This window comes from Chiloscyllium punctatum, chromosome 15, assembly GCF_047496795.1.
Source record: "Chiloscyllium punctatum isolate Juve2018m chromosome 15, sChiPun1.3, whole genome shotgun sequence".
Classification (NCBI taxonomy): Eukaryota; Metazoa; Chordata; class Chondrichthyes; order Orectolobiformes; family Hemiscylliidae; genus Chiloscyllium; species Chiloscyllium punctatum.
Genome location: NC_092753.1, coordinates 83,552,592 through 83,577,196, shown reverse-complemented (window position 1 = coordinate 83,577,196; position 24,605 = coordinate 83,552,592). Strand labels below are relative to the sequence as shown.

At 40.1% G+C, this 24,605-nt stretch overlaps 1 protein-coding gene across 2 annotated transcripts in view; it reads left to right on the top strand.

Moving 5' to 3' along the window:
• ttc3 (tetratricopeptide repeat domain 3) overlaps window positions 1–19,839 on the top strand; it is a 129,326-nt gene extending 109,487 nt beyond the window's left edge. For both annotated transcript variants that reach the window (XM_072585683.1, XM_072585682.1), the window contains exons 33-43: window positions 702–841; window positions 4,504–4,572; window positions 4,708–4,804; window positions 6,460–6,560; window positions 9,295–9,388; window positions 9,684–9,785; window positions 11,876–12,315; window positions 12,487–12,613; window positions 15,415–15,624; window positions 17,422–17,514; window positions 18,406–19,839. In XM_072585683.1, the coding sequence (XP_072441784.1) occupies window positions 702–841; window positions 4,504–4,572; window positions 4,708–4,804; window positions 6,460–6,560; window positions 9,295–9,388; window positions 9,684–9,785; window positions 11,876–12,315; window positions 12,487–12,613; window positions 15,415–15,624; window positions 17,422–17,514; window positions 18,406–18,528 (1,596 nt within the window). In that variant the 3' untranslated portion in view covers window positions 18,529–19,839. The remainder of the gene's footprint in view (window positions 1–701; window positions 842–4,503; window positions 4,573–4,707; window positions 4,805–6,459; window positions 6,561–9,294; window positions 9,389–9,683; window positions 9,786–11,875; window positions 12,316–12,486; window positions 12,614–15,414; window positions 15,625–17,421; window positions 17,515–18,405) is intronic.
• The last annotated feature ends 4,766 nt before the right edge of the window (window positions 19,840–24,605 follow it).

Sequence of the window (24,605 nt, the reverse complement as noted above, 5' to 3'; positions counted from 1 at the left end):
GACACCATGGAAACCAACAAACCCACCAACACACTAAAACAGCAACTAATGAACTTGAAAGACCCTATACAGACAAAAGGCAAAACTAATGTCATTTACAAAATACCATGCAAGAACTGTAACAAACGCTACATTGGACAAACAAGCAGAAAACTAGCCACCAGGATACATGAACTGGCCACAAAAAGACCCACCCTCACTAGCATCTTTACATACAGATGAAGAAGGACACCACTTCGACTGGGACAACGCATCCATCGTAGGACAATCCAAACAGACACGCGTGAGAATTCCAAGAAGCATGGCATTCCAACTGAAACTCGATCGACAAGCACATTGACTTGGATCCCATCTACCATCCCCTGAGAAAAAGAATAGGAAATGACATCACCATGGGAAATTACATCACCACAGGAAATAACAACACCAACCCAAAGAAACCTAAACACATAAATAAAAAGCAGGCCATGCCATCAGTGCTTCACCGGAGGCTCACTGATGATACCTCATATGGTGGCGAAACATCTGAAAACAAACCTTCCAGCTCAGTGAGTAAACTTACATTCAGAAACTCAACCTGAGCTACAAATCTCAAAACTCCTTACCTGTATATGTCACTTTTGCTGTAATACTTTCCATCAATTTAAGTAAACACTCAGAAGCATTTTGGAAATGAACTCCTTTTTTATGCCTCTCTGCAGTTACTAAAATCTGAGCTTGACTTGTTACGCCAAGACTTGGAAAGTGAAATCAAGAAGAGTCAACAAGAAAAGCGAGAAAATAATGATAACTTAAAAATACTCAAATCAAAAGTTAAATCACTTGCTGATTTAAATCAAATGTAAGTAAAATTTGGATTAAGAATTTACACAGTTTAAATAACTACCAGTCATTAGTTGACATATAAACTGCCTGATTTATCTGTATGTGAATAAACCAAATACACGTTTGAAAGAAACTTTCTTGTTGCAATGGAAAAGCCCCTCTTTTTGCAGCCCTGGAATTTTCTAAATCAGGATATCCTGTTTATTTTGTCATGCATGCATTTAGACTAATATGTTTTCAAGTTAACTTTAAAAAAAAACTTCCCAAGGGTAATGTCCTGGACACAACCATCTTCGCCTGCTTCATCAATGAAGTGGAGCTGTTGACTGATGATTACACAATTTGCATCAGTATTCAAGATTTCACAGATATCAAAGCAGTGCCATGTCCAAAAGCAGCAAGACCTGGTCAATATCCTGGCTTAGATTGACAAATAACAAGTAACTTCTGCAACACACTATTGTCAAACAGTGACCATCTCCAACAAGATAGAATCTGAGGAAGGGTCATTGGATCCAAAACATTAAATCTGATTTCTCTCTACAGATGCTGCTCGACCTGCTGAACTTGTCCAACAATTTTTGTTTTTGTTTCTGATTTACAGCATCTGCAAGTCTTTTGGTTTTTATTTGAGAGAATCTAACCATTGTCCCTTGACATTCAATGGCAATATCATAGCTTAATCCCTATCTACAACCGGAGTGTTACTACTCACCAGAAACTGAATTGGATTAGCCATATAAATAGGGAGTTATAAGAGGTTAGAGTTTGTGAGACAAATAACCCACTTCCTAGCTCCTTAAAATCCACCTACCATCTTAAAGACACGTCGAGTGTGGTAGAATACTCGCTACTTACCTGGATGGGTACAGCTCCATCAACACTCTGGGCTTGACAACATCAAGGACATAGCAGCCCCTTTGATTGACACCACCTCCACAAACATTCACTCCTCCATCACTGACGCTCAGTAGCAGCAGTGTGTACCATCTACAGGATGCACTTCAGAAATGCACCAAGGTTCCAAACCCACAACCACTACCGTCTAGAAGGACTAGGACTGCAAATATATGGGAATTCCTCCACCTGCAAGTTTCCCTCCAAACCATTTGCTATCCTGACTGAGAAATATATGACCATTCCTTCAGTGTCATTGGGCAAAAATCCTGGAACTCCACCCCTCACAGCATTGTGAGTTGACCAAAACGAAATGGGTTGGAGCAGTTCAAGAAGGCAGCTCACCACCACCACCTCGAGAGCTACTAGCAATAGGAAATAAATGTTGGCCCAGCCAGTGTTGCCCAGAAGCCCTGAATTATTTCCTCCAAGCAAATTATTTACTAAAATAAAGTATTCTATTGTCATCAGAAACCAGCTAAAAGTTAGATCTAAGACAGGAAGTTGGTTGGCCATTGTTCGTAGAAAGCGCAACAGGTTGCAAGTATATTTTCAGAGAAAGTTATCACAGTGGCTATCACAATATTAGAAGGTTCAAGAAACAAAGGATCTCTTTCTGTTTTGGAGCAAAGTTATATTGAAATATATGAAGCAGAATATGGGCCATTCTATTCTATTCTATTCCTTTCGCTATTTCAAACTATTCAAGCCTCAAATAGGATCTGAATATTATCTGATTGTGTCACTTACATAATTAAATATAAAGATATAAATGGAAGGTCCTGGTTTGCATATGGAATTGTCTGATTAACCTGATGAATTAAAAGCAGTTAAATAGTTTTCTCAGTTCATCGCTTATAAATGTACAACTATGTCATATAGTTACAGACTCATGGACATGTACAGAACCGGAGACAGACCCTTTGGTCCAACTCATCCATGCTGACTAGATATCCCAACCCAATCTAGTCCCATTTGCCAGCACCTGGCCCATACCGCTCCAAACCCTTCCTATTCATAAACCCATCCAGATGCCTTTTAAATATTACAATTGTACTCACCTCCACCACTTCCTCTGGCAGCTCATTCCATACACGTACCACCCTCTGCATGAAAAAGTTGCTTCTTAGATCTCTTTTATATCTTTCCCCTTTCACCCTAAACCTATGCCCTTAAGTTCTGAACTCCCCCACCCCAGAGAATAGGCTTTGCCTATTTACCCTATCCATGCACCTCATGATTTTATAAATCTCTATAAGGTCAGCCCTCAGCCTCCGACACTCCAGGGAAAATAGCCCCAGCCTACTCAGCCTCCCCCTTGGCTCAAATCCTCCAACCCTGGCAACATCCTTGTAAATCTCTTCTGAACCCTTTGAAGTCTCAGAACATCCTTCCGATAGGAAGGAGACGAGAATTGCACGCAAAATTCTAAAAGTGGCCTAACCAATGTTGTGTACAGCTTATTTACTGCACAACAGTTTCTAGCTCACATGCTGATTACAAAATCTGCTTTTCAGTGTCATCTTTGTATGGGAGAAATGTCAGGATTTTATTTGAAAGCTAGCATTCAACAAGAATTGATTATAGTGAGTTTTAATCAAATGCTTTTAAAATTACAAACATTCGGTAAATACTGTATACAGCACTGCCAGAAAACACTGGCTGGGAACAGCAAGTGACTTGAGTTTGATATAGCACCTCATCATATCACTCAAACATCTGAAAGCATTTTGAACCCATCTCTTGCTTGAGGCATTAAAGCAAGGCCCTGTTACTCCTCTCAGCTCTTCAGTGTACTGAGCTAAAGACGTTTAGGGTTTATTTGTAGGAGATTGAATCTTACTAGAGATCATTGACCTGCAATACTGACTCTGTATTCTGTCTTGATGAATCCTGTTTGACCTGTGTGTGTTCAACATACTCTGTTTTTATTTGATATTTTACTTCATTTATAGTATTTTGTTTCTGTATTAGTATTTCTTAGCACAATGTAGCTCTGTAGGCAAGTTAGTCTAATAAATACCTCACAGATTCTGCTATTCATGTTAGGCTAATCAGCAATCACATCAGTGGAAATTTTGATCAGGGATGCTTTGAGGACATTGATGAAATGTTTCCACTGTCCCGCTGGGAGTCTCCTGCAGTGACTGGATTCAGAGTAGAGCTATGCTTCATGAGTCTGGTGTCTGGCATAATGATGACTGAACTGGTTTTTGAGTGATTGGGGCATGTTGCCTTGGAGAGAATGCTATTGGAATACTGTCCTGGTCACTAGATTTGGAACATCAGTATCTCAACAGTTGTTTGGCAAAACAGAATAAAAGAAAGAGACATTGCTAAAACTTTGCTTCTTGCAAAAGACAAAAGAGCTTTGGCAACTAATCTCTTTTTTGAGCCATCTTAATAGATGTAATATAGTCTGAATTCAAGGTTGAACAGCTTACTAAGAGAAATATGCGCGAGTTGAAATTCGTGTTCATATGTCATAAAGACCTCAAGAACAGCAGATTTCTTTTGAAGACATGTTGAATCCTTCCAGTATTTCCCTATTCTCATTACCGTTTAACCTGTCAGCAGTTTTTTGAAGGGACTTTGTTTTAGCATTTCTCTAAGCAGATTCTCTAATAGTTTGCTAATTTCTTTCCTTAATCAACAAAAACAAACCTCTTGGCTTCTGATTTTAATCAGGAGCTCTAAAAGGAGAATGTGTCCTTTGCTGTTACAGGAACATGGGTGGTATTTTTATCTTAAACTTAATTTTTATTTTAATTTTCCCTGAAGGCACAGTGAAAATATTCAGGAAAACAAACAACTTTATGAGAAACGTTTACAAGAATTTGAACAAATGAGGCAAGTTTTATTTTGGACTCCCAACAGAAATTTCTGGAATGTATTTTGTTATTGTACTTTTTAAAAAAAACAGAACATAATTGAATGTTCTTTTATATACTTAAAAAAAAATGATTATTTTTGCTGAATTTTTAGTAATCAGTCATCAAGAGAAAAGAAGAAGCTGGAAGAAGCCATTAGAAAGAGTGATGACATGTACCAAGAAACTAATAAAAGAGCGACTGATGCGGAGGTAGAGATTTTAAAGTTCATTTTCAATTTTTTCCCTTTAGAGAAACTTCTCCTGAAGGCAGTAACTTGTGCTTGAGTATACTCCGGCAGCCTTAGGATCCCACTGGTATTATTTCCAGGTCACCCTGCGTGCGTGTCAATTGAGCAATTCAGTTTGCTGATTGCTGGACTTGCAACCAGAAGTATTTGACTTTCCACAGGACTCCGTCAGTCTTTTATCCTTCTAAAATGGTCAAATTGATACAATGGCAGAAAATTGGCAGCTGAATCACAATGTGAACACTCCAGCAGTAAAAGAGTATGCCTTAAATGGTGGGAGACTGGAAAGTGTTGCATTTCAAAGGGATTTTGATGTCCCCTTTTGTTCATGAGGCACTGAATATTGAAATGCAAGTACAGCAATCAATTAAGGCAAGTGGTATATTGGCCTTTTTTACAGGAAGATTTGTACATGGAGTTAAAAATGGCATACTGCAATTAAACAGCGCTTTGCTGATACCACGCCTGGAGCTTTGAATGCAATTTTTTTTCTCCTTACCCAAGGAAAGATACACTTGCCAGAGAGGAAGTGCAACAAATGGTCACTAACCTAATTCCTGGATGGATGCATTGTCCTATGTAGCAAAATTAAATAGACTGGGTCAATATGCTTGGGTTTAGAAGAGTGAAAAATGATCTCATTCATACTTACAAACTGGTTACAGGCATTGAAAGAATAGATGCATGAGAGATGTTTGCCCTAGCTGGGGCTGGCTGGGAACGGAGTCTCAGGATAAGGGGAAGACCATTTATGATTGAGATAAGGGGGAATTTCTTCACTTAGATGGTGCCGAAACTTGGAATTCTCTGTCACCGAATTGAATATGTTGAAGACTAAGGCTTGATAGATTTCTATGTATTGAAATACCAAGGAGTTGGTACAGGAAATGTGTTGAAGTAGAATATCCGTCATGATCTCATCGAACGATGGAGTGGACTGGATAGCGACTCCTGTTCCTAGTTTTTTTATGTTTTCATGAGAATGCTGCAGTGTATGAGCAGTTCCTCTCCTTGCTCTTCAGCAATAAGTTAGAGATTGCAGCAATACTAGCAAGATCTTTCCTCTATTTCATTAATGTCTTTATAAGATATAATGCTGTTCCTCCGGAGTTAATACTCTCACTGGCACACTTTCCAGCCAAGGATTTTGGATTGCAATCAGAAGATCTGATTTATTTCTTCTTTCCCTAACAAATCTCCTTTTTCACCAAATCAACACCAGTTCCCTCAATGTACCCAACTCTCAATGGATTGGACAGGGTTCACCTTCACTTCCAGCCTTCAAAACTATACCATGCTGTACTTTTTCATTAAGCTAATGTAAGGGTCTTTTCAATTCAAACAGTTCTGTGATTTAATCTCAATGTGGGCAAAACTCGACAGGACACCACTTCATTCAGACATGATTATTGGAGTTGGTAACAAATCTTTTATTAGTAAGAGCCAGAAAAAAATGTGGCCACATCTTGATAGTTTCCAGGATAATTTTATCACAATTTTGTAGAAGTTAGGATTTTTTCATACTAAAGTAAATGCTACTTGATTGAAGTGGTACCGGTTACTTTACTTCTATTTTTGATCTCCTCGATGTAATATTGCTGCCTCACTTTTGTTTAGGTGTCTGTGCTGGAGAGCTGGTGGAGAACACAGCTCTTTTCCCATTATAGAGCAGCTGACGATGCCAAATGTATGATAAATAAATTGAAGGCACTTACCAGGTGAGTCTGAAATGTTGTTTAATTTATAATTCTAGGATTAGGGGGCTTTCTCTTTCTTTGCCATTTTCCCCACAAGTGAAGTACAGGTGGAGGAGGTCTTTTGGCCCAAAACATCTGAAACCCCCTCTGTCATTCTGGATCAAATGTTAAACAATCTCAGGATTTACACCCCTGCTTCTCCATAAAGTTAGAAATCACACAACACCAGGTTATAGTCCAACAGGTTTATTTAGAAACCTGGTGGACTATAACCTGGTGTTGTGTGATTTCTAACTTTGTCCACCCCAGTCCAACACCAGCACTTCCAAGTCATGGCTTCTCTATCTTGTGCACTGATTATTTTGTGCAATGAATTATTTCCTAAAAGAGCATACTGTGCTGTTATAGCTTTTCTCTTTATTTCTCTATTTTTGTACCTAATCCATTTTAGTATCTAAGGTTTGTACCGAGGTACTTTGTACCTAAGATGGCACCTTGTGTGGCAACATTGTACACATTTCACTGAAATCCAGTACTTTGTACTTGAGTACACGTGACAATGACTTAATTCTAATGAGTCAGTGGTGTGGAGAAAAAAATTGTAAGATGTTGCTGGGAGGTCAGGAGTAAATAATTAATTTATCCCACCTATAATTTAAATTAGATAAAATAATCAGTTTAAAAAGTTTTTTTAAAACTGTATTAAGATACATAAACTGTCATGAATTAAACCAATAAAATAAGATTCCATACATATGGCAGTGCAGATGATGTGCTGCAGCTACAGCTGTGGGGGTCTGCGACAGCAACATTTACAAGCAATGTCTGCATCTGGAATTTCATTACAATTGTTGACCTGGGTTCCAAGGTGCAGTGATGGCAGGCCTCAGGGAAGGAAGGAACTCTCTGGACACTTTTATCCAGACATGATGAGTAGAGTGTCAATTAGTTCCATTGGCTAGATGAGTGGTTTGCAATGCAGAGTGATGCTCACACCATGTGTTCAGTTCCCACAATGGCTGAGGTTACAATCAAACACTTGCCATATAGTAAAATAAAAGCAAAATACTATGGGTGCTAGACATCTGAAATCAAAATAGAAAGTGCTGCGGAAACTCGCCATTTGTCTGGCAGCATCCGTGGAGAAAGAACAAGAAATAGATTTAATGTTGGAGTCCAGAGTGAACGCTTTAGGGCTTCTCCAAAGCATTCCGTACAGAGTTTAGAGTTTAAAAATCACATAACACGAGGTGTTTGCTGAGTTTGCTCATATTGCAGTATTCTTATATAGACGAGGGTTCATCTAGTGGCAGAAGTTAGTCAGTGCAGTCATGCATCAGCTGGAGTCCCAGGACTATCTGTACTGTCTAACTCCTAACACTAGACAGAGGCCAGAATCTCCCATGCAAATTCATGAATGGGCAAAGGTTCTGTGAGACAGCGAGAGGTGAGCCAAGGTTAGGGATAGGAGCCAGGCTGGAAGCAAAGCTGCGGACAAGTGGCAGCACAAGGAAATAAAGAACAGAGAGGACAGGAGCTGGAGAGAAGGCCAATTGAGTATGCAGGTCACAAAATAGCAAGTCTGACCGTGTCACTAAAGTGAAACTGGAAAAGTTCAACAGTTATACTGAGGCTATTTTATTAACTAGGTTAAATTAGTCAACATTAAGCAGAGGCTAACTGGATTGCACAAACCAGTCTGTGTTTACTCTCCCCAATAATGGAGGAGATCACATTGTGGGCACAAAGTAAATAGACAAGTTTGAAAGAAGTGCACATAAATTGCTGCTTCAACTGGATGGATTGTTTGGGACCTTGGGCAGAGAAGAGATAAAAAGGCAGGGGTTACATCTCATAACTGAATGGACCAAGGTATCGCAGAGGGGATGGTCCCTTTGGAATAATGAAAGGGGAGAGGAAGTGTGTTTGATGCTACCATCCTTGACCTGTTTTCCATCGTACTTGGCTGAATGAGCACCATTCATGCTTTTCTCCAATCCATTCCTCTCCCATTGTCCTGCCCATCTAAGGTCCACCTAAATGTTCTATTCAACTCATCTGTTAATTTCTAGGATGTTTCTTTCAAACTTGCTAGCCTTATTATGTTCAATATCATCAAATTTGACTGATATGCATTTCTTTTTCCCTTGCTTTGCAGCAGCACATGCTCCATTTTGTGTTCTTAATCTGGTATTATATATAGTCTTCATACTGAGCTTGTCTAGTGTTTGTCGGTGCTCATTTCCAAAACATGGCAGTGGCAGTCCAGCAGTCAAGAATTCCAGCAATTTGTAAAATCAGATCACTAACTTTGTGAGCAGCCATCAGTAAAGTAACGATCAAAACTATGTTCTTTTTTTATAAAATGCTCACTGGTTCACTAATTGATTTTAATTGATGTTAATCTACATGACTCCTAATACCCTCTGAATTAGACTAGTTAGTCAAGACGGAAAAATGCTTTCCAAAGGTAGCCACCCAGGCAATTAGAAATGGGATATAAATTCAGCATTTCCAGTGTTGGAAACATCATGAAATGAAACAGATAATAAATACAGGGATTGTAAACAGGGGTTCCGTATGATCCGATGCGGTGAGAAATCTATTCCCAAAATATAGCCAAAGATGTGCATACAAATTGCCTAGTATGATTTTGGAGGAAAATCCTGACAAGACCAATATCAGTGTAGGAAACAACATGGCATGCAATTCTCAGGGGAATTTTATGATATTTGACTGTTCTCTTTTCATGCAGAAGCCCAATCCCAACTAATCCACAAAGACAAATGTCAGTTGCAGCCTGGAAAACATTTCTATTTACAATCAACCAACAAATCAATCAAAGTGAGGTGAGTTCAGGCTGGATTTCGTACAATGTTTAGCTCACATAGAATTCTACAGATTACTTTGTATACTGTTTAATTAATATGGAGAAAGAGGTAATTCTTGTATCAGCAGACAGAATATTGTTTGTTTTCCTCAGCTGAATAATGCTCAGGTTCAGATTTGCACGAAGACAACCACAGGTATTCTGGATGATGGTTGATGGTCTTTTACAGTTACATTTTCCATGTTGACTTTTCATTTATACTTGGTGAAAGGTTCTCAAGATTGAGCACTAACAGTGAGTATTCACCTTTACAGACAGACCTTAATAACCAGTTGACTCGGTTAAAGAATGGAGCTCATCTAAGCAGCCTTCCACCGATCTCTATTCCAAGTCTTCCAGCACCTCCAAACTCTAGCGTAAGTGATTTTTAGTGGAAGTTTCACAAAAACTTACATGTTTGAAACCATAATGATGATACAATCTGTTGAAGAATGTGCATCTTGTGTCATTTATATTACAGTTTATTCAAATTATATAGAATTGGAGATTACTCCATTCAAAATCATAGAACCTGAAGAAAATGCTGTAGCCATGTTTCAGAATTTATCTGCAGGGTGTGTATAAACTCGCAAAATATGTCACTACATCTAATCCTTACACTTTTTAAAAATTATTAATTCGGTCCTGGGCAAATGGTCTAAGAATACTGAACATCTTAAACTAGCAGAAAAGGCCAAATGTTCAGATTGTCATTAACTATGTTGCTGTGACACATAGAATACACAAGCAAATACACAGCCTAAAGCACTGGACTCCAGTGGTTCAAGGAAACAACACACCACTGCCACCTCTAGGATAGTTAGCGAAAGACAATGAACTCTAGCCAAGCCAGCAATGCCCACATCTGTGAATAAATAAAAACAAATTGTCCTGAAATGTGCTGATGAACCCTATATGCAGTTAACCAGATCAGTCAAACTAAGGCTGTATATAAGCTGCTACATATTCTGCCTATTGTCTATTAACTCCTCGAGATAAATTCCTATGTTCCATTGGTATTTTTGATATCTTTTGCATACGTGTACACCAGCTTTTAGTAATTTGTCAACTCGACTGACAAATCTCTTTGTGTCTGTCCATTTCCTAGATCCTTGCCATTTAAAATGGTTATATGTTTTTTTTGTACTAGAGTAGATGACCTCATACATGGTCACAATTCAACTCTATCTGCCATAGTTTTGTGCACTCAGTTAATCAATGTGTTTCTTTGCAATTTCCTATTGCTTTTAATTCAGTGGGCTTTACAAAGTACCAGCTAAGAGAAAATTTAAAACCAGCTTCAACACACCTTTGAATAAAATGTGAGGGTGAAGCCATAAGAATATTCACTTCTGTCTTCTCTCCTTCACAGCCTACAGTTGGTGCTTGTGGTAGTGTCAACAATCTGTTCATCCCTCCCTCACTCCAACTCTCCTCCTTTCCTCCCACCCTCCCCTCCTCGCAATCAGTGCTGGAAGAATGTGATCAGGAATGTAGGATTCTGAAGCAAGTTGCAGGAATGGAATGAAGCCATGGAAGGATTTTAAAAGCATGTCAATGATTTTGCAATTGAGGCACTAGAGGACGGAGTAACAATGAGGATAAGCACAGACTGGGGTGGTGAAAGAGAAAAGATGCTAGCTGTAGATTGCTGGATGAATTGAAATTCCTCACCTAGGGCAGTGATCAGGAAACCAGAAACAAAGACCTTCGAAAAGAATTCTAGTTGCCCTTCTATAAAAAGGATGTTAAACTTGAGAGGGTGAAGAAACGATTTACAAGCATGTTGCCAGGACTGGTGGGTTTCAGTTACAGGGTGAGCCTGAATAAGCTGGGGCTGTTTTCTCTGGAGTTTTGGAGGCTGAGGGGTGACCTCATAAAAGTTTATAAAATCATGAGGGGCACGGATAGGGTAAATAGACAAGGTTTCTTTCCCAGAGTTGAGGAGTCCAAAACTAGAGGGCATAAGTTTAAGCTGAGAGGGGAAAGATTTAAAAAGGACATAAGGGGCAACTTCTTTACACAGAATGTGGTATGTGTATGGAATGAGCTGCCAGACGAAGTGGTGGAGGCTGGTACATTGCAATGTTTAAAAGGCATCTGGATGGCTACATTAATAGGAAGGGTTTAAAGGGATATGGGCCAAATGCTGGCAAATAGGGCTATGTCATATTAGGATGTCTGGTCAGCGTGGATTAGTTGGACCAAAGAGTCTATTGCCATTTCGTAAGACTGTGACTGTGTAAATGAGAGGAAGCTTGGATGTCCGTTTCAGCAGTAAGGGGGGCATAGGTGGAGATGATTCCTGTTTTGGGAATAGAAGTATCCTTTGCTGATGGGTCAAAAAATGTGTTTGATTACATGGTTTGTATAAAGTAACATTGTAACAGAATTCATAACATAAGTATACAGAGAAAACCTATATTTATCTTGTTCCCATTGAAAGATGTTTTTGTTTTAAATTTAGATGCTACTGGAGAATGATGATCCTGCCATTATAGCATCTTTCTCTTCTGCAAGTAAAGAATTGCAGATGCAAAACCAGATTGTGTCTATTTCACAAGCCTCAGCTGCTGCAACACAGAAACCTCTGGCGGCTTTAATGCAAGCAGCTCCAACGACTGCTGAAGCAACGGCTAAGGCTTCACCTGTAACATCTGTAACATTCAGCTTACAAAGCCAGTCTTCCTTAAACCAAATTCAACATGACAGTTCTTTGACAAAGCCACAGTCTGCCTGGATACCAGTAAATAATAGATCAGGCACACACATTGTACCAGAAATTGCAACGTCTCCTGATACTCTGCATTCAACAAGTCAACCTGCAAATGCAACATCTCTGCAACCCAAAAGCAGCTTTGATAAAATCATCAGCCGTCTTTTGACCATGTTTCCTCATTATTCAAGGTAGGTTTGAAGCCAAATCAATCACATTTACGTGATCTTACATGAATATTTCTATTATTATGAGCCACCTTTGTTTAAACATAGGTTCTCATCTTGTCGACTAGAATAATAAAGTTAGTAATGACTGTTTACAGCTAATACTGAACCAAAATTGTTCACTCTGCTTTACAGCACCCATCTGACTAATTTCATTAAAGAGGTTCGTAATGCAAATGGCGGTTCCCTTTCTGGATTAGTATGCGATGAAATAATTAATCGAGTGGCAGAACTCATTTTGGATCATCAGGACAAAGCAAAGGTGAGAATCTGAAAATTGTCTAAATGATAAAAACTCAATAGCTGGACGCCTCAGTTATCCCTGTTTACTGTTTCACAGGATGGAGGCGTGGTCCCAAGTTTTTGAAGGTTTACTCATAATGTATGAGAGAGAAGGATGTGGTGAAATAAAAGTTTCCATACCTCCATCTGAACATATGTGTAGAGATTTAAGTCAAAAACACAGACTTGTTCACTTTGATCTACTTTTATCTTTGGGCTGTGAACAAGACTGACAATGGCCCCAATTCCAAGCAAAATGTGCAGCCTTCTGTCAACCATAACCCAAGAGTCCCCATCTCACTGCGAAGAGCTGGTTGTTCTACCTTTCTTCACTGACCTCTCTCCATCACCTCAGCATCATCACACAACAGCTGTTGATTTACTAGCTCATTTTACAACCTCTCTGGGTACTATCTACAGAGGTAACACATTTTGGAAAAGTCAGAAGTCACACAGCATCAGGTTATAGTCCAACAGGTTTATTTGAAATCACTGCTCCTTTGTCAGGTGAAGTGAAGAGAAGCACATAGGTACAGAATTAATAGGGAGAGAGATCAAAAGATTGTACAAAAAGTGTAAGTGGAGTGCCAACAGGCTGAATAACAAGTCTCTGCAGATAATCAGAAGTGTCAGACAGTGTGAGTAAAGTGTCACCAGTTGAATAGCAAGTGAAGGGATGACCTGTGATCCAATCAATTGAGGCTAGGAGTAATTACAAAAAATTAAAAATAAGATGGTGTTGGAGACAAACCAAACATGCTGGGTATAAGAGTCACGTGTTGATGATCTAACCAAAGTAACAAGTAATCCAATGCCGTTCAAATTAATTAAGGTAGAGCGATCATAAGTTATCAACATGATGGTGTCAAAACTGGACAGTAAGGGAGACCTCACAGATACAGAACTACATGGTGGGGTTACATGTAGCATGACATGAACCCAAGGTCACGGTTGAGGCCGTCTCCATGGCTACAGAACTTGGCTATTAGTTTCTGCTCAGCGATTCTGTGCTGTTGTGTATCTAGAAAGTTACCTTGGAGGGCGCCTACTGAAGATCAGAGGCTGAACTGTTCCACGACTGGGAGGGAACATTCCTGCCTGGCCATTGTTGCACAGTGTCCATTCATCCATTGTCATAGCATCTGCATGGTCTCGCCAATATACCATATTTTGGAGTATCCTTGCTAGCAGTGTATGAGATATACTCCTGTGATTCAGCCTGTATTGTCTCTGCCATGTACATGCTGGTTGGTGTTTGCATGAGTGATGGTGGTATCCATGTTAATGATATTGCAGAGGTGGCCATGGAAGGGTTGTATGGTGTTCTGGTCAATGTTGTCCTGAAGGCTGGATAGTTTGCTGCAAATGGTGGTCTGTTTAAGGTTCGGTGGTTGTTCAAAGGTGAGAAGTGGAGGTGTAGGGATGATCTTGGCGAGATGTTCGTTGTCACTGATGACATATTGAAGGCTGCAAAGAACATAGCATAGTCTGTCTGCTCTGGAGAAGTACTGGAGACGAAGAGTATTCTATTGGTCGTATTTGTAAAATCTTCCTTACTGTCCAGTTTTGACACCATGTCGATAATTTATGGATCACTCTACCTTAATTAGTTTGTATAGTTTTGGATTACTTGTTACTTTGGTTAGACCCTCAGTATGCGACTCCTATACCTCGCATGTTATTCCAGCCATTTGGTTTGTCTCCAGCGCCACCTTATTTTTAACTTGTGGTAATTATATCTGTGCTTTAAATAATCAGATCATAGATCATCCCTTCACTTGCTATTCAGCTGGTGACATTCTACTCATACCATCAGACACTTGTGATCACCTGCAGAGATTTGGTATTCAACGTGTTGACACTCCATTCACATCATTTGTACAATGTTTTGATCTCTCTGCCTAAAAAATCTGTGCTTTTGTGCTCCACTTCACCTGAGGAAGGAGCAGCATCTGAAAGCCTGTAATTTCAAATAAACCTGTTAGACTAGGTCCTGGTGTTGTGTGACTTCTGACCTTGTCCACCCCTCCACAACATTTTGGTAATCCATTCTTTGTCATAGGAGTATGTTGTTTTCGCTGAACACTCCTTAAACTGCAGAGTTGAGCACCAAAGGCAGTTCTTGCTCATCTTCCAACAGTGCTCACCAGGAGGAGTGAGGTCTAGTTCCCAAAAGTTTCATGCATTCCACTAGCACCTTCAATGGCTAATGTTTGTTAGTTTGCAGCGAGAGGCTTAGAAAGGGAATTAGGATTGAAGCAGCTAAAGCTAAATATTAAAGTCAGAAAAAAAACTAGGCTTAATTCTGCTGTGTTATTTGCAAGTGGTAGTTAGTTAAAAATTGTAATTGAAATGTATGTATGATGGTAAATTCAAAATTAAATGATTAGATTAGATTCCCTACAGTGTGGAAACAGACCCTTCGGCCCAACCAGTCCACACCGACCCTCCGAAGAGTAACCCACCCAGACCCATTTCCCTCTGACTAATACACTTAACACTGTGGACAATTTAGAATGCCCAATTCACCTGACCTGCACATCTTTGGACTGTGGGAGGAAACCGGAGCACCCGGAGGAAACCCACGCAGACACGAGGAGAACATGCAAACTGCACATAGTCACATGAGGCTGGAATCGAACCTTGGACCCTGGTGTTGTGAGGCTGCAGTGCTAACCATTGAGCCATCGTGCCTCTGTCCTGTTGTCAGGACTCATTATTTTCATTGAAGAAGTTTCATGGTGCACGTATGCTTCTTTCTCCCTATCTTTCATTTCATAGGTCCAAGTTGCGCCTGCCACCTTTCAACTGCCAGCAACCCTTGTTCAACAAAAGCCAACGTCTGACTTTGGTGCTTCACACACACTACCTGCAGCATCAAGCGAAGGTTTGAGACCAACTACTGTTTCAGCTGCTAGAAATGCCCGGTCACAGCCTTGGAAAGTGAACAAAGTTCAGACTGCCTCGCAATGGCATGAAAGCACTCCTCCAGTAAGTGATAGTAAAGTATACCGTACAACAAAAAGGTAGGGATAAGAAAAGACCTCAGACTGTCTATCCTGCCGTTCCTTCACTGTCGCTTGGCCAAAGTCCTGGAATTCCCTCCCTAAGGGCATTGTGGGACTGCCTGCAGCATTTGGACTACAGCGGTTCGAGAAGGCAGCTCCGAGCCAACACCTCAAGGGCAACTAAGGACAGGCAATAAATACTGGCCAGCCAGCAACACCCACATCCCATCAATGAATAAATAAAACTTGAGTACAGAGCTGAATTTCAAATTTTTTTTTTATTATCTACAGTGTGGAAACAGGCCCTTCGGCCCAACAAATCCACACTGACCCTCCAAAGAGTAACCCACACAGACCCATTTCCCTCTAACTAATGCACCTAACACTATGGCCAATTCACCTGACGTGCACATCTTTGGACTGTGGGAGGAAACCAGAGCACCCAGAGGAAACCCACACAGACATGGGGAGAATGTGCAAACTCCACATAGACAGTTGCCTGAGGCTGGAATTGAACGTGGGACCCTGGTGCTGTAAAGCAGCAGTGCTAACCACTGAGCCAGCGTGAAGAGGATAGAGTTTCAATAATTGAGTGAGTGGCGGTGAGAGAAACAATTAACATTTCAGTTTATTCACCTTAATCATTTCAAATTAAAGGTCATCAACCTGAAACTCTGTTTCTGAGTCCAGAGATGATGTCAGATCTGCTGAGTGTTCCCAGTGTTTTCTATTTTTATTTCAAATTTCCAATATCCAAAGTAGTTTTATAAATAGAAGCTTTGAGTGCAATAGCAAGGAAGTTACAATGAAGCACTGATCTGGAAACTTGAATATTATATTTAATTCAGGGCACCATGCTTCAGGCACGATAGGAAGGTAAAGAGGATTCATAAAAACAAAGATTTACTGGAATGCTTGTATTGATGATTGAAGCATAGATTGGAGAAGCTGGGTCTGTTAACCTTCACAGGAGGAGAGATCTGAGAGAGGATAGAGATGAATTGTTCCTGTCAGTGGACAGGTCACAAACCTGAGGACACTGAGTTAAGGTACCAACAAACTCGATGGGCTGAAGACCATTTTTGCTGCTTGAAGACCTTTATGCCTCTATATGACGTGAGGATAATAATTTTTACGCAGTAAGCGGTTATGAACTAAAATGCAACTCCTGTAAGTGTAGTGAAAACAGGTCAGTTTATGGATTTCAAAAGATAATTAGACCATTTCTGAAGAGAAAAGAATTAAGCCGAGTGGAACATGTGGAGGAATAGGACAAACTCGGTTCCTCTTGCAGAGAAAGCCTACAGGTATTAAACAACTTAAACAGCTACCTCTTGTGCAGTAACCCACTCTTCCTCCTCCTCCTTCTCAGTCCTTCTTTTGATTATCGTTTAATCCTTCAATCTCATTGATTCAGTAAGGTCTCAGATATCCTGTTGTCTTCCACCAGTTCACACTTCGGGAATCTACAATGAAAACATTTAAACTGAAGGATGCAGTTACAAGTTTAACACAGATGCCTGAGATGCCACTTTGCAGTAAATTCCACATCAGTTAAAAATTAAATTCCAGCTGACTGATTCCATTCTAAGATAGGACAAACTTTGCCAATGTCGAGTCTCCCCACTTCCCCATGTAGCATAATGTATTCCTAGTGGAAAGAAGGTCAGAAGACAGACCTATAGCTGAGCTAAGGTCATTCGATGGAGCATAATGAGCAAGATGTTTTTAAAATAGTTTTTAATAGTCTTTGAAAAACTTTCCTTATTTCTTCTCACAGACATTTGATGATGAGCCATGTATTATTTGTCATGAAGATTTAACACCAGACACTATGTGTGTGCTTCAATGCAAACATCACTTCCATAAAATGGTAAGCATAGCTGTCAATTCATCTCATTTTTCATCATTCATCAGTTATAAGAAATGGCCTGCTTGGGTGGTAACAACGTGTGTGCAGTGAAGAATGGTCATAGAACCAATTCTTTGCTGCACACAGTGAAACCAGGGACAACGAAGCTATTTCTAATCTGTTAAAAAAATTAAATTGAATTTTCATGTTCATCAGCAAGGGAGGACAACTGAAATTTGCTGTGACTCAAAAAAATTTGTCTTTTATCCAGGAAGCACATTTGAGATCAGTGTTGTGATACAGAAAATAACAGCCAATTTGTGCAGTGTCCGGCCCCCATGATCAGCAAAAAAAAACAAAAGACAAGATATTTTGATAAATACAGGAGCATTTAAAGTACTGCAAGAATGGCACATTTTTGTATAATTCTCTCCTTGACAGTATTGTGTGATATTCATAAGAATTGCTAAAATTGAAAGACTACCGTTCATTGAAATAAAATTATGATTCAGATTGCTGTATCACTGAAAAAAATGCACATTTTGTCAAAGCTTTTTATCTTGCACTCAAAGCTTCAACAAAATGCTTTTTTTTTTAAGTGATACTCAAGCTCTGTATGACCAATGACTGTTCAGAGAGTTCTGGAAAATGTAAGTGGAATGTATTGGAAAAAGGGTAATTGTTGCAATTTCTGCACATGGTAGATTTAAAGTGTTGTGAAGTTGAGACTGCATTAAAGCCTGTTTCTTAGACCAAGCTTTTGACTATCTGCTTCAATCTGTTCATGTGGCTCAACGGCAGACCTTGCTTTAATGTTTCTGTGAAGCACCTTGGACTGTTTATCACATTAAAGATACAGTATCATTTCATGCTGTTCTGTAAATATTATTTTTATGATTTGCTCTCCCATAGTGTATCAAGAAATGGCTAAAAGAGAACAGCACTTGTCCAACATGTCGGGTTCATGCTCTCCTGCCTGAAGATTTTCCTGAACTGTCTGGAATGATAAAAAATATACAAGCATATCCTTTTTAAGCATGTGATCTAAGAGGGGATTGACATATAATTGTCAGACTTATTTTGATCATTACGTTTTGCAACTTTTATTTTTATTTTCATGAAGCTGTTTGCGATTTTAGAATAGCATTTAAAAACAAAAGGGAAGAACATGCAGGGTTCAGGGAGAAGGTGGCAGGGACATTGCTTATTTGAAGAAGGAACATGGACATAATTAATGACATCCTTTTGTGCTTGAGCAATTCAAGTGTCGTCTTTTAACGTCAGGACTAAATGATGCTTGGGCTGAATAAAAGAAGAGTCTTTCAGGATTTGTCGACAGAATTATTTATTGAGAACTCTGAAGTTTCTTGATGGACGTCAGTGTGACACTATATTGAAAATGATGTGGTGATTGTGCAAGGGGGACAACCTAATTCAATTGTTCTCTCTTGAGCTAATCCCAGCCATCCTTGCTCTTCATTTCCAAAGCAATGCTGTGTTATAAATATAAGGAACAAGCTTGCAATTTTAATATTTATACAATATAATCTTTTAAGTTTCTTTTAATTCATGTAAAACCAGCTGAATATTCTATATAAGTCAAAGCCTTCTGCACCATCATGTGCCATATTGATTTTTTTTCATACCACCATTCATCATGTTAACGACACTAATTACGGGAGATAACTATATCTAGCTATACAACCTGGACTCTTGCTCAGTAACCCACTCTCCCTCTTCCTTCCTCTCCTCAGTCCTTCCTTTGATTATTACTTAATCCTTCAATCTCATTGAATAAGACATTTTATTACAGAAGCCATCATTCTGACATCTAAGAATAAAAATGTTTTCCAACTCCATAGGCCTGAATCAATTGGGCAATCTTTGGTCATCAGTAATCATAATTTCTGACCATAGAATTGTAGTATTTCCAGCATTTTCTCTTTTACTTTGCTTTGAAGGTGGGTTCAGTTAGTATTCAGATTTGTGTCAACCTCACTTAAAATCTCTTCACTATTTTGAAGATGGAGTGAGGTAGTGGAAGAGGCTACTGAATGAAAAATAAATACAAAGTGCTGGAAATATTCAGCAGATCTGGTAGCATCTGTGGAGAGCGAAAAGGGTCAACTGTTCAGGTTAATAATTTGTAATGTTAATTTGATTGTGTAAGAAAGGTTAGTGTGGATGGTGTGGGTCTGTGGGAGAAAATGTTGCCCACACCATGTTTCCATCCTATAATGTTGTATTGACCTTATGAACTAAGTTTGAGGTGATGGTGTATTAAACATTGTGTAAAACCAACAGTCTTGTTGCTTCAGTATATTAAAAGAGACAATGAATCTTTAAGATGTGTGTCCTTTATGTTGTTAATAGGTTAACCTATTTTGCTTCTTTGTACAAAATAAAAACAAAAAGAACTGCGGATGCTGTAAATCAGAAACAAAAATGGAAATTGCTGGAAAAGCTCAGCAGGTCTGGGACCATCTGCAGAGAAATCAGAGTTAACATTTTGGGTCTAGTTGCCCTTCCTCAATTGATGGTAGCTCGGAAAATGTCAATTTATGTGTAGAAAATAAGGTGGGGGAATGGGGATAAGCAGCTTATTGATTCTGGGCTGTAATTCCAGATCTGGGAAAATAAGGACTACAGAAGCTGGAGATCAGAGGGTTCCTGATGAAGGGCTTATGCCTGAAAAGTCGATTCTCCTGGTCTTCGGATGCTGCCTGACCTGCTGTGCTTTTCCAGCATCACATTCTTGATTACAATTCCAGAAAGTCTTGGTTAACTTTACTGAAGTGTTTATGGATGAATAAAGCCAAGTGCATCTTCAGACACCCATATAATTGGGCTGGGAGAGGCCTAGCAAAACAAAACTACAGAAACTAGGGGTTAAACTCTCCACTGGTTGGTGTCATATGACGGGAAGATGGTTGTAGTTGTTGGTTAATTGTAACCCCAAATCAAATTAGTGTCGTAGGACCAACCATCTGCTGCTGCTTCACACATCATCCCTCCATCACTAGGTCAGAGGTAAGGATCTTTGCTGCTGATTGTACAATGTTCAGCACCATTGATGACTCCGATATTGAAGCAGTGTGTCTCCAAATCATAGAGTACCTACACTATGGAAGCAGGCCATTCAGACTAGTGAGTCCACACTTACATTCCAAAGAGCTTCTCACCCAGACCAACCCTCCTACTCTATAACTCTGCATTTCCATGGCCAATCCATCTAATCTGCACATCTTTGAACTGTGGAAGGAAACCAGAGCACGTGAAAGAAACCCATGTAGACACAGGAAGAATGTACAAACTCAAAGTAGACAGTTGCCAAGACTGGAATCAAACCCAGGTCCCTAGTGGTATGAGACAGCAGTGCTAAGTCATGCAGCCCCAAATGTAGCAAGTTTTGAGCTGGTAAGTAGCATTGGCTTCACACAGTACCATCAAATTACCATCCCTGTAGCACCACTATCAATATCCTGGGGGATACTGTTGACCAGATTAGCTATGGATGAACCATATTGAAGAAAATGGGCATATCAGTGTTGGCAAAATGGTTTTGTGCAGGGGAAGTCATACCTTATCAACTTGATAGAATTCTTTGAGGAAGTGACAAAGTTGATTGATGGGGGAAGGGCTGTAGATGTCATATACATGGACTTCAGTAAGGTGTTTGATAATGTTCCCCATGGTAGGTTGATGAAGAAGGTAAAGTCGCATGGGGTCCAGGATATATTAGCTAGATGGCTAGAGAACTGGCTGGGCAGCAGGAGATTGAGAGTAGTAGTGGAAGGGAGCTTCTCAAAATGAAGAACTGTGACCAGTGGTGTTCCACAAGGATCTGTGTTGGGACCACTGTTGTTTCTGATTTACATAAATGATCTGGAGGAAGGTATAGGTGATCTAATAGCAAGTTTGCAGATGACACTAAGATTGGTGGAGTAGCAGATAGTGAAGGGGATTGTCGAAGAATACAGCAGGAGAGAGAGAGATTGGGGAGTTGGGCTGAGAAATGGCAGATGGAGTTCAATCCAGGCAAATGCGAGGTGATGCATTTTGAAAGATCCAATTCTAGAGCAAACTATATACGGTACATGGAAGAACCCTGGGGAAAATTAATGTACAGAGAGATCTGGGTGTTCAGGTCCATTGTATTGTGAAGATGGCAACGTAGGTTGATAGTGGTCAAGCAGACATTATAGCATGCTTTTCTTCATCAGATGGGGTATTACGTACAAGAGTTGGCAGGTCATGTTACAGTTGTATAGCACTTTGGTTCAGCCACATTTGGAATACTGCATACAGTTCTGGTTGTCACATGACCAAAAGGATGTGGATGTTTTGGACAGGGTGCAGAGGAGGTTTGCCAGGATATTGCCTGGTATAGAGAGCACTAGCTATGAAGAGAGGTTGAGTAGAGTAAGATTATTTTCATTAGAAAGACAGAGGTTGATGGGGAACCTGAGATTGACAAAATCTGTATAGACAGGGTGGATAGCAAGAAGCTTTTTCCCTGAGTGGGGAATTCAATTACGAGGTGACATGAGTTCAAGGTAAGAGGGGAAAAGTTTAAGGGAGATGTGCATGGAAAGTTCTTTATGCAGAGGGTGGTGGGTGCCTGGAACCCATTGCCGGTAGAGGTGGGCACGATAGCGTCATTTAAGATGTATTTAGACAGATACATGAATGGGCAAGGAGCAGAGGAAACAGATCCTTGCAAAATAGGCGGCAGGTTTAGATAGAGGATCTAGATTTGCGCAGGCTTGGCGGACCGAAGAGCCTGTACCTGTGCTATAATTCTTTGTTCTTATACCAATATAGTGACTACAAAAGCAGGTCACAGTCTAGGAATTCAACAGAACTGGAAAGGCTTAACAAAGATTCTGGGTAATCCAAAATGGAGGATGGGCAAAATTTCTAACTGTAACAGATTGCTTCTTTTTTGTTTAGGTGTTGGAGGTGATTTCCTCAAATTCCAGAAGCAGCAATTACTGTTTTATAATGCTGTTGCATTGTTTTGAAACTTTGGAGGAAAAAAATCAAAACAACAGCACTTTGAAAAGTGAGAGGAACAGACAAAGGCAGTATGTGGTGAGGTCAGTGCAGGAGAGAGAGAGAGAAAAAAAAATTGAAAGAAAGAAATCGATACTGCTAACTGACACAGCAGTGAACCTGTGCAGTTACTGCCTTTGCTGTTTGAATTCATGGATCACTGGACATTGGAGTGTGTCTGGGAAAAGGAACAAACAGTGAAATTCACAACTGATCTTGGAGGAACCTGTTTGGTCACAGCACAGAAGCATAATTTTTTTTTTAAGTGTGACCTTACAGTAAGTCTGCAGTAATTAGTAGAGGGGGTTCTTGATTATATGTTTTATTGAGATATGTCATGTCTCTTGATTAAACTTAAAAACATAAGCCATAAGTATTACTTTAACCTGGAGCAGTGTTCTGTAGAGGAGTAAGAGAGTGCTATTTTCTGGGTCTGTAGATTGAAAGAAGCAAAAATAGCCTTTAGTAGAGTGATGTGCTCTTGTTGGCTGTGAGTGTTTCAGGAGAGTTTGCAGGTTAATGAGGATTATATCTGCAATAAATGCCGTTGGTTGTGAATCCTATCAGATCGAATGGATCAGTTGGTGAGGCCAAGGCAATGAAGAATTTACAAGAGCAAGGGGGTGCGATGGATGGCAATTATAGGAAGGGAGAAAACTTGCAGATGCAGTCACTTAGATGGGTTAACTCCTGGAAAGGTAACAGAGGTAGGCAGGTAGTGCAGGAGTCTTCTGTGGCTATCCACATTTCAAAGAAGAATGATGTGGAAAATGAGGTAAAAACGTCGGGCGTGATGGATTCTGAGAGGAATGTAGCACAAACAGCCAAGTTTCTGGTATTGAGACTGGCTCTGATGCAATGAGGGGTACGTGGGGTTCCAACTGATCAATTGTGTTAGGGGACTCTCTAGTCCAAGGCACAGACAGATGCTTCTGTGGCCAGCAGCAAAGAATCAGAATGGTGTGCTGCTTCCCTGGTGCCAGGATCAAGGATGTCTCAGAGAAGGTGCAGAATGTTCTCAAAAAGACGAACCAGCAGGAGGTCATTGTCCACATTGGAACCAATGACATAGGAAGGGAAAAGGATGAGATTCTGAAGGGAAAAAGATGAGATTCTGAAGGGAGAACACACAGAGTCAGGCAGGAATTTAAAAAGGAGGTCCTCGAGAGTAGTAATATGTGGATTACTCCCGGGTGATACGAGCCAGTGAGGGTCGGTATAGGAGGATAGAGTAGATGAATGCGTGGCTGAGGAGCTGGTGTATGGGAGAAGGATTCACATTTTTGGATCATTGGAATCTCTTCTGGGGTAGAAGTGACCTATACAAGAAGGACAGATTGAACCTGAATTAGAAGGGGACTAATCTACTGGCAGGGAGCTTTGCGAGAGCTGTTCAGAAGAATTTAAACTAGTAATGTAGGGGGTGGGAACCAAGGGAGATAGTGAGGAAAGAGATCAATCTGAGACTGGTACAGTTGAGAAAAGAAGCGAGTCAAACAGGGCAGGTAGGGACAGAACAGAACAAGATAGAACTAATACATGAAACTGCATTTATATCAATGCAAGAGGTCTAACAGGGAAGGCAGATTAGGAACTTGGGACTGTAATATAGCAATTACAGAAACGTGGCTTAGGGAGGCTCTGCCTGTATTGCTGATGAAGGGCTTTTGCCTGAAACGTCTATTTTCCTGCTCCTCGGATGCTGCCTGAACTGCTGTGCTTTTCTAGCACCACTCTAATCCAGAATCTGGTTTCCAGCATCTGCAGTCACTGTTTTTACCTCAGGGATGGACAGGACTGGCAGCTTAATGTTCCTGGATACAAATGCTACAGAAAGGGAGGCAAGAGAGGAGGGGGAGTAGCGTTTTTGATAAGGGATAACATTACAGCTATACTGGGGGAGGATAATCCCAGAAATACATCCAAGGAATTTATTTAGATTGAATTGAGAAATAAGAAAGGAATGATTGTCTTATTGGGATTGTATTATACGCCCCCCCCCCTCCCCCCCCCCCCCCCCCCCCCCCCCCCCAAATACTCAATGGGAAATTGAGAAA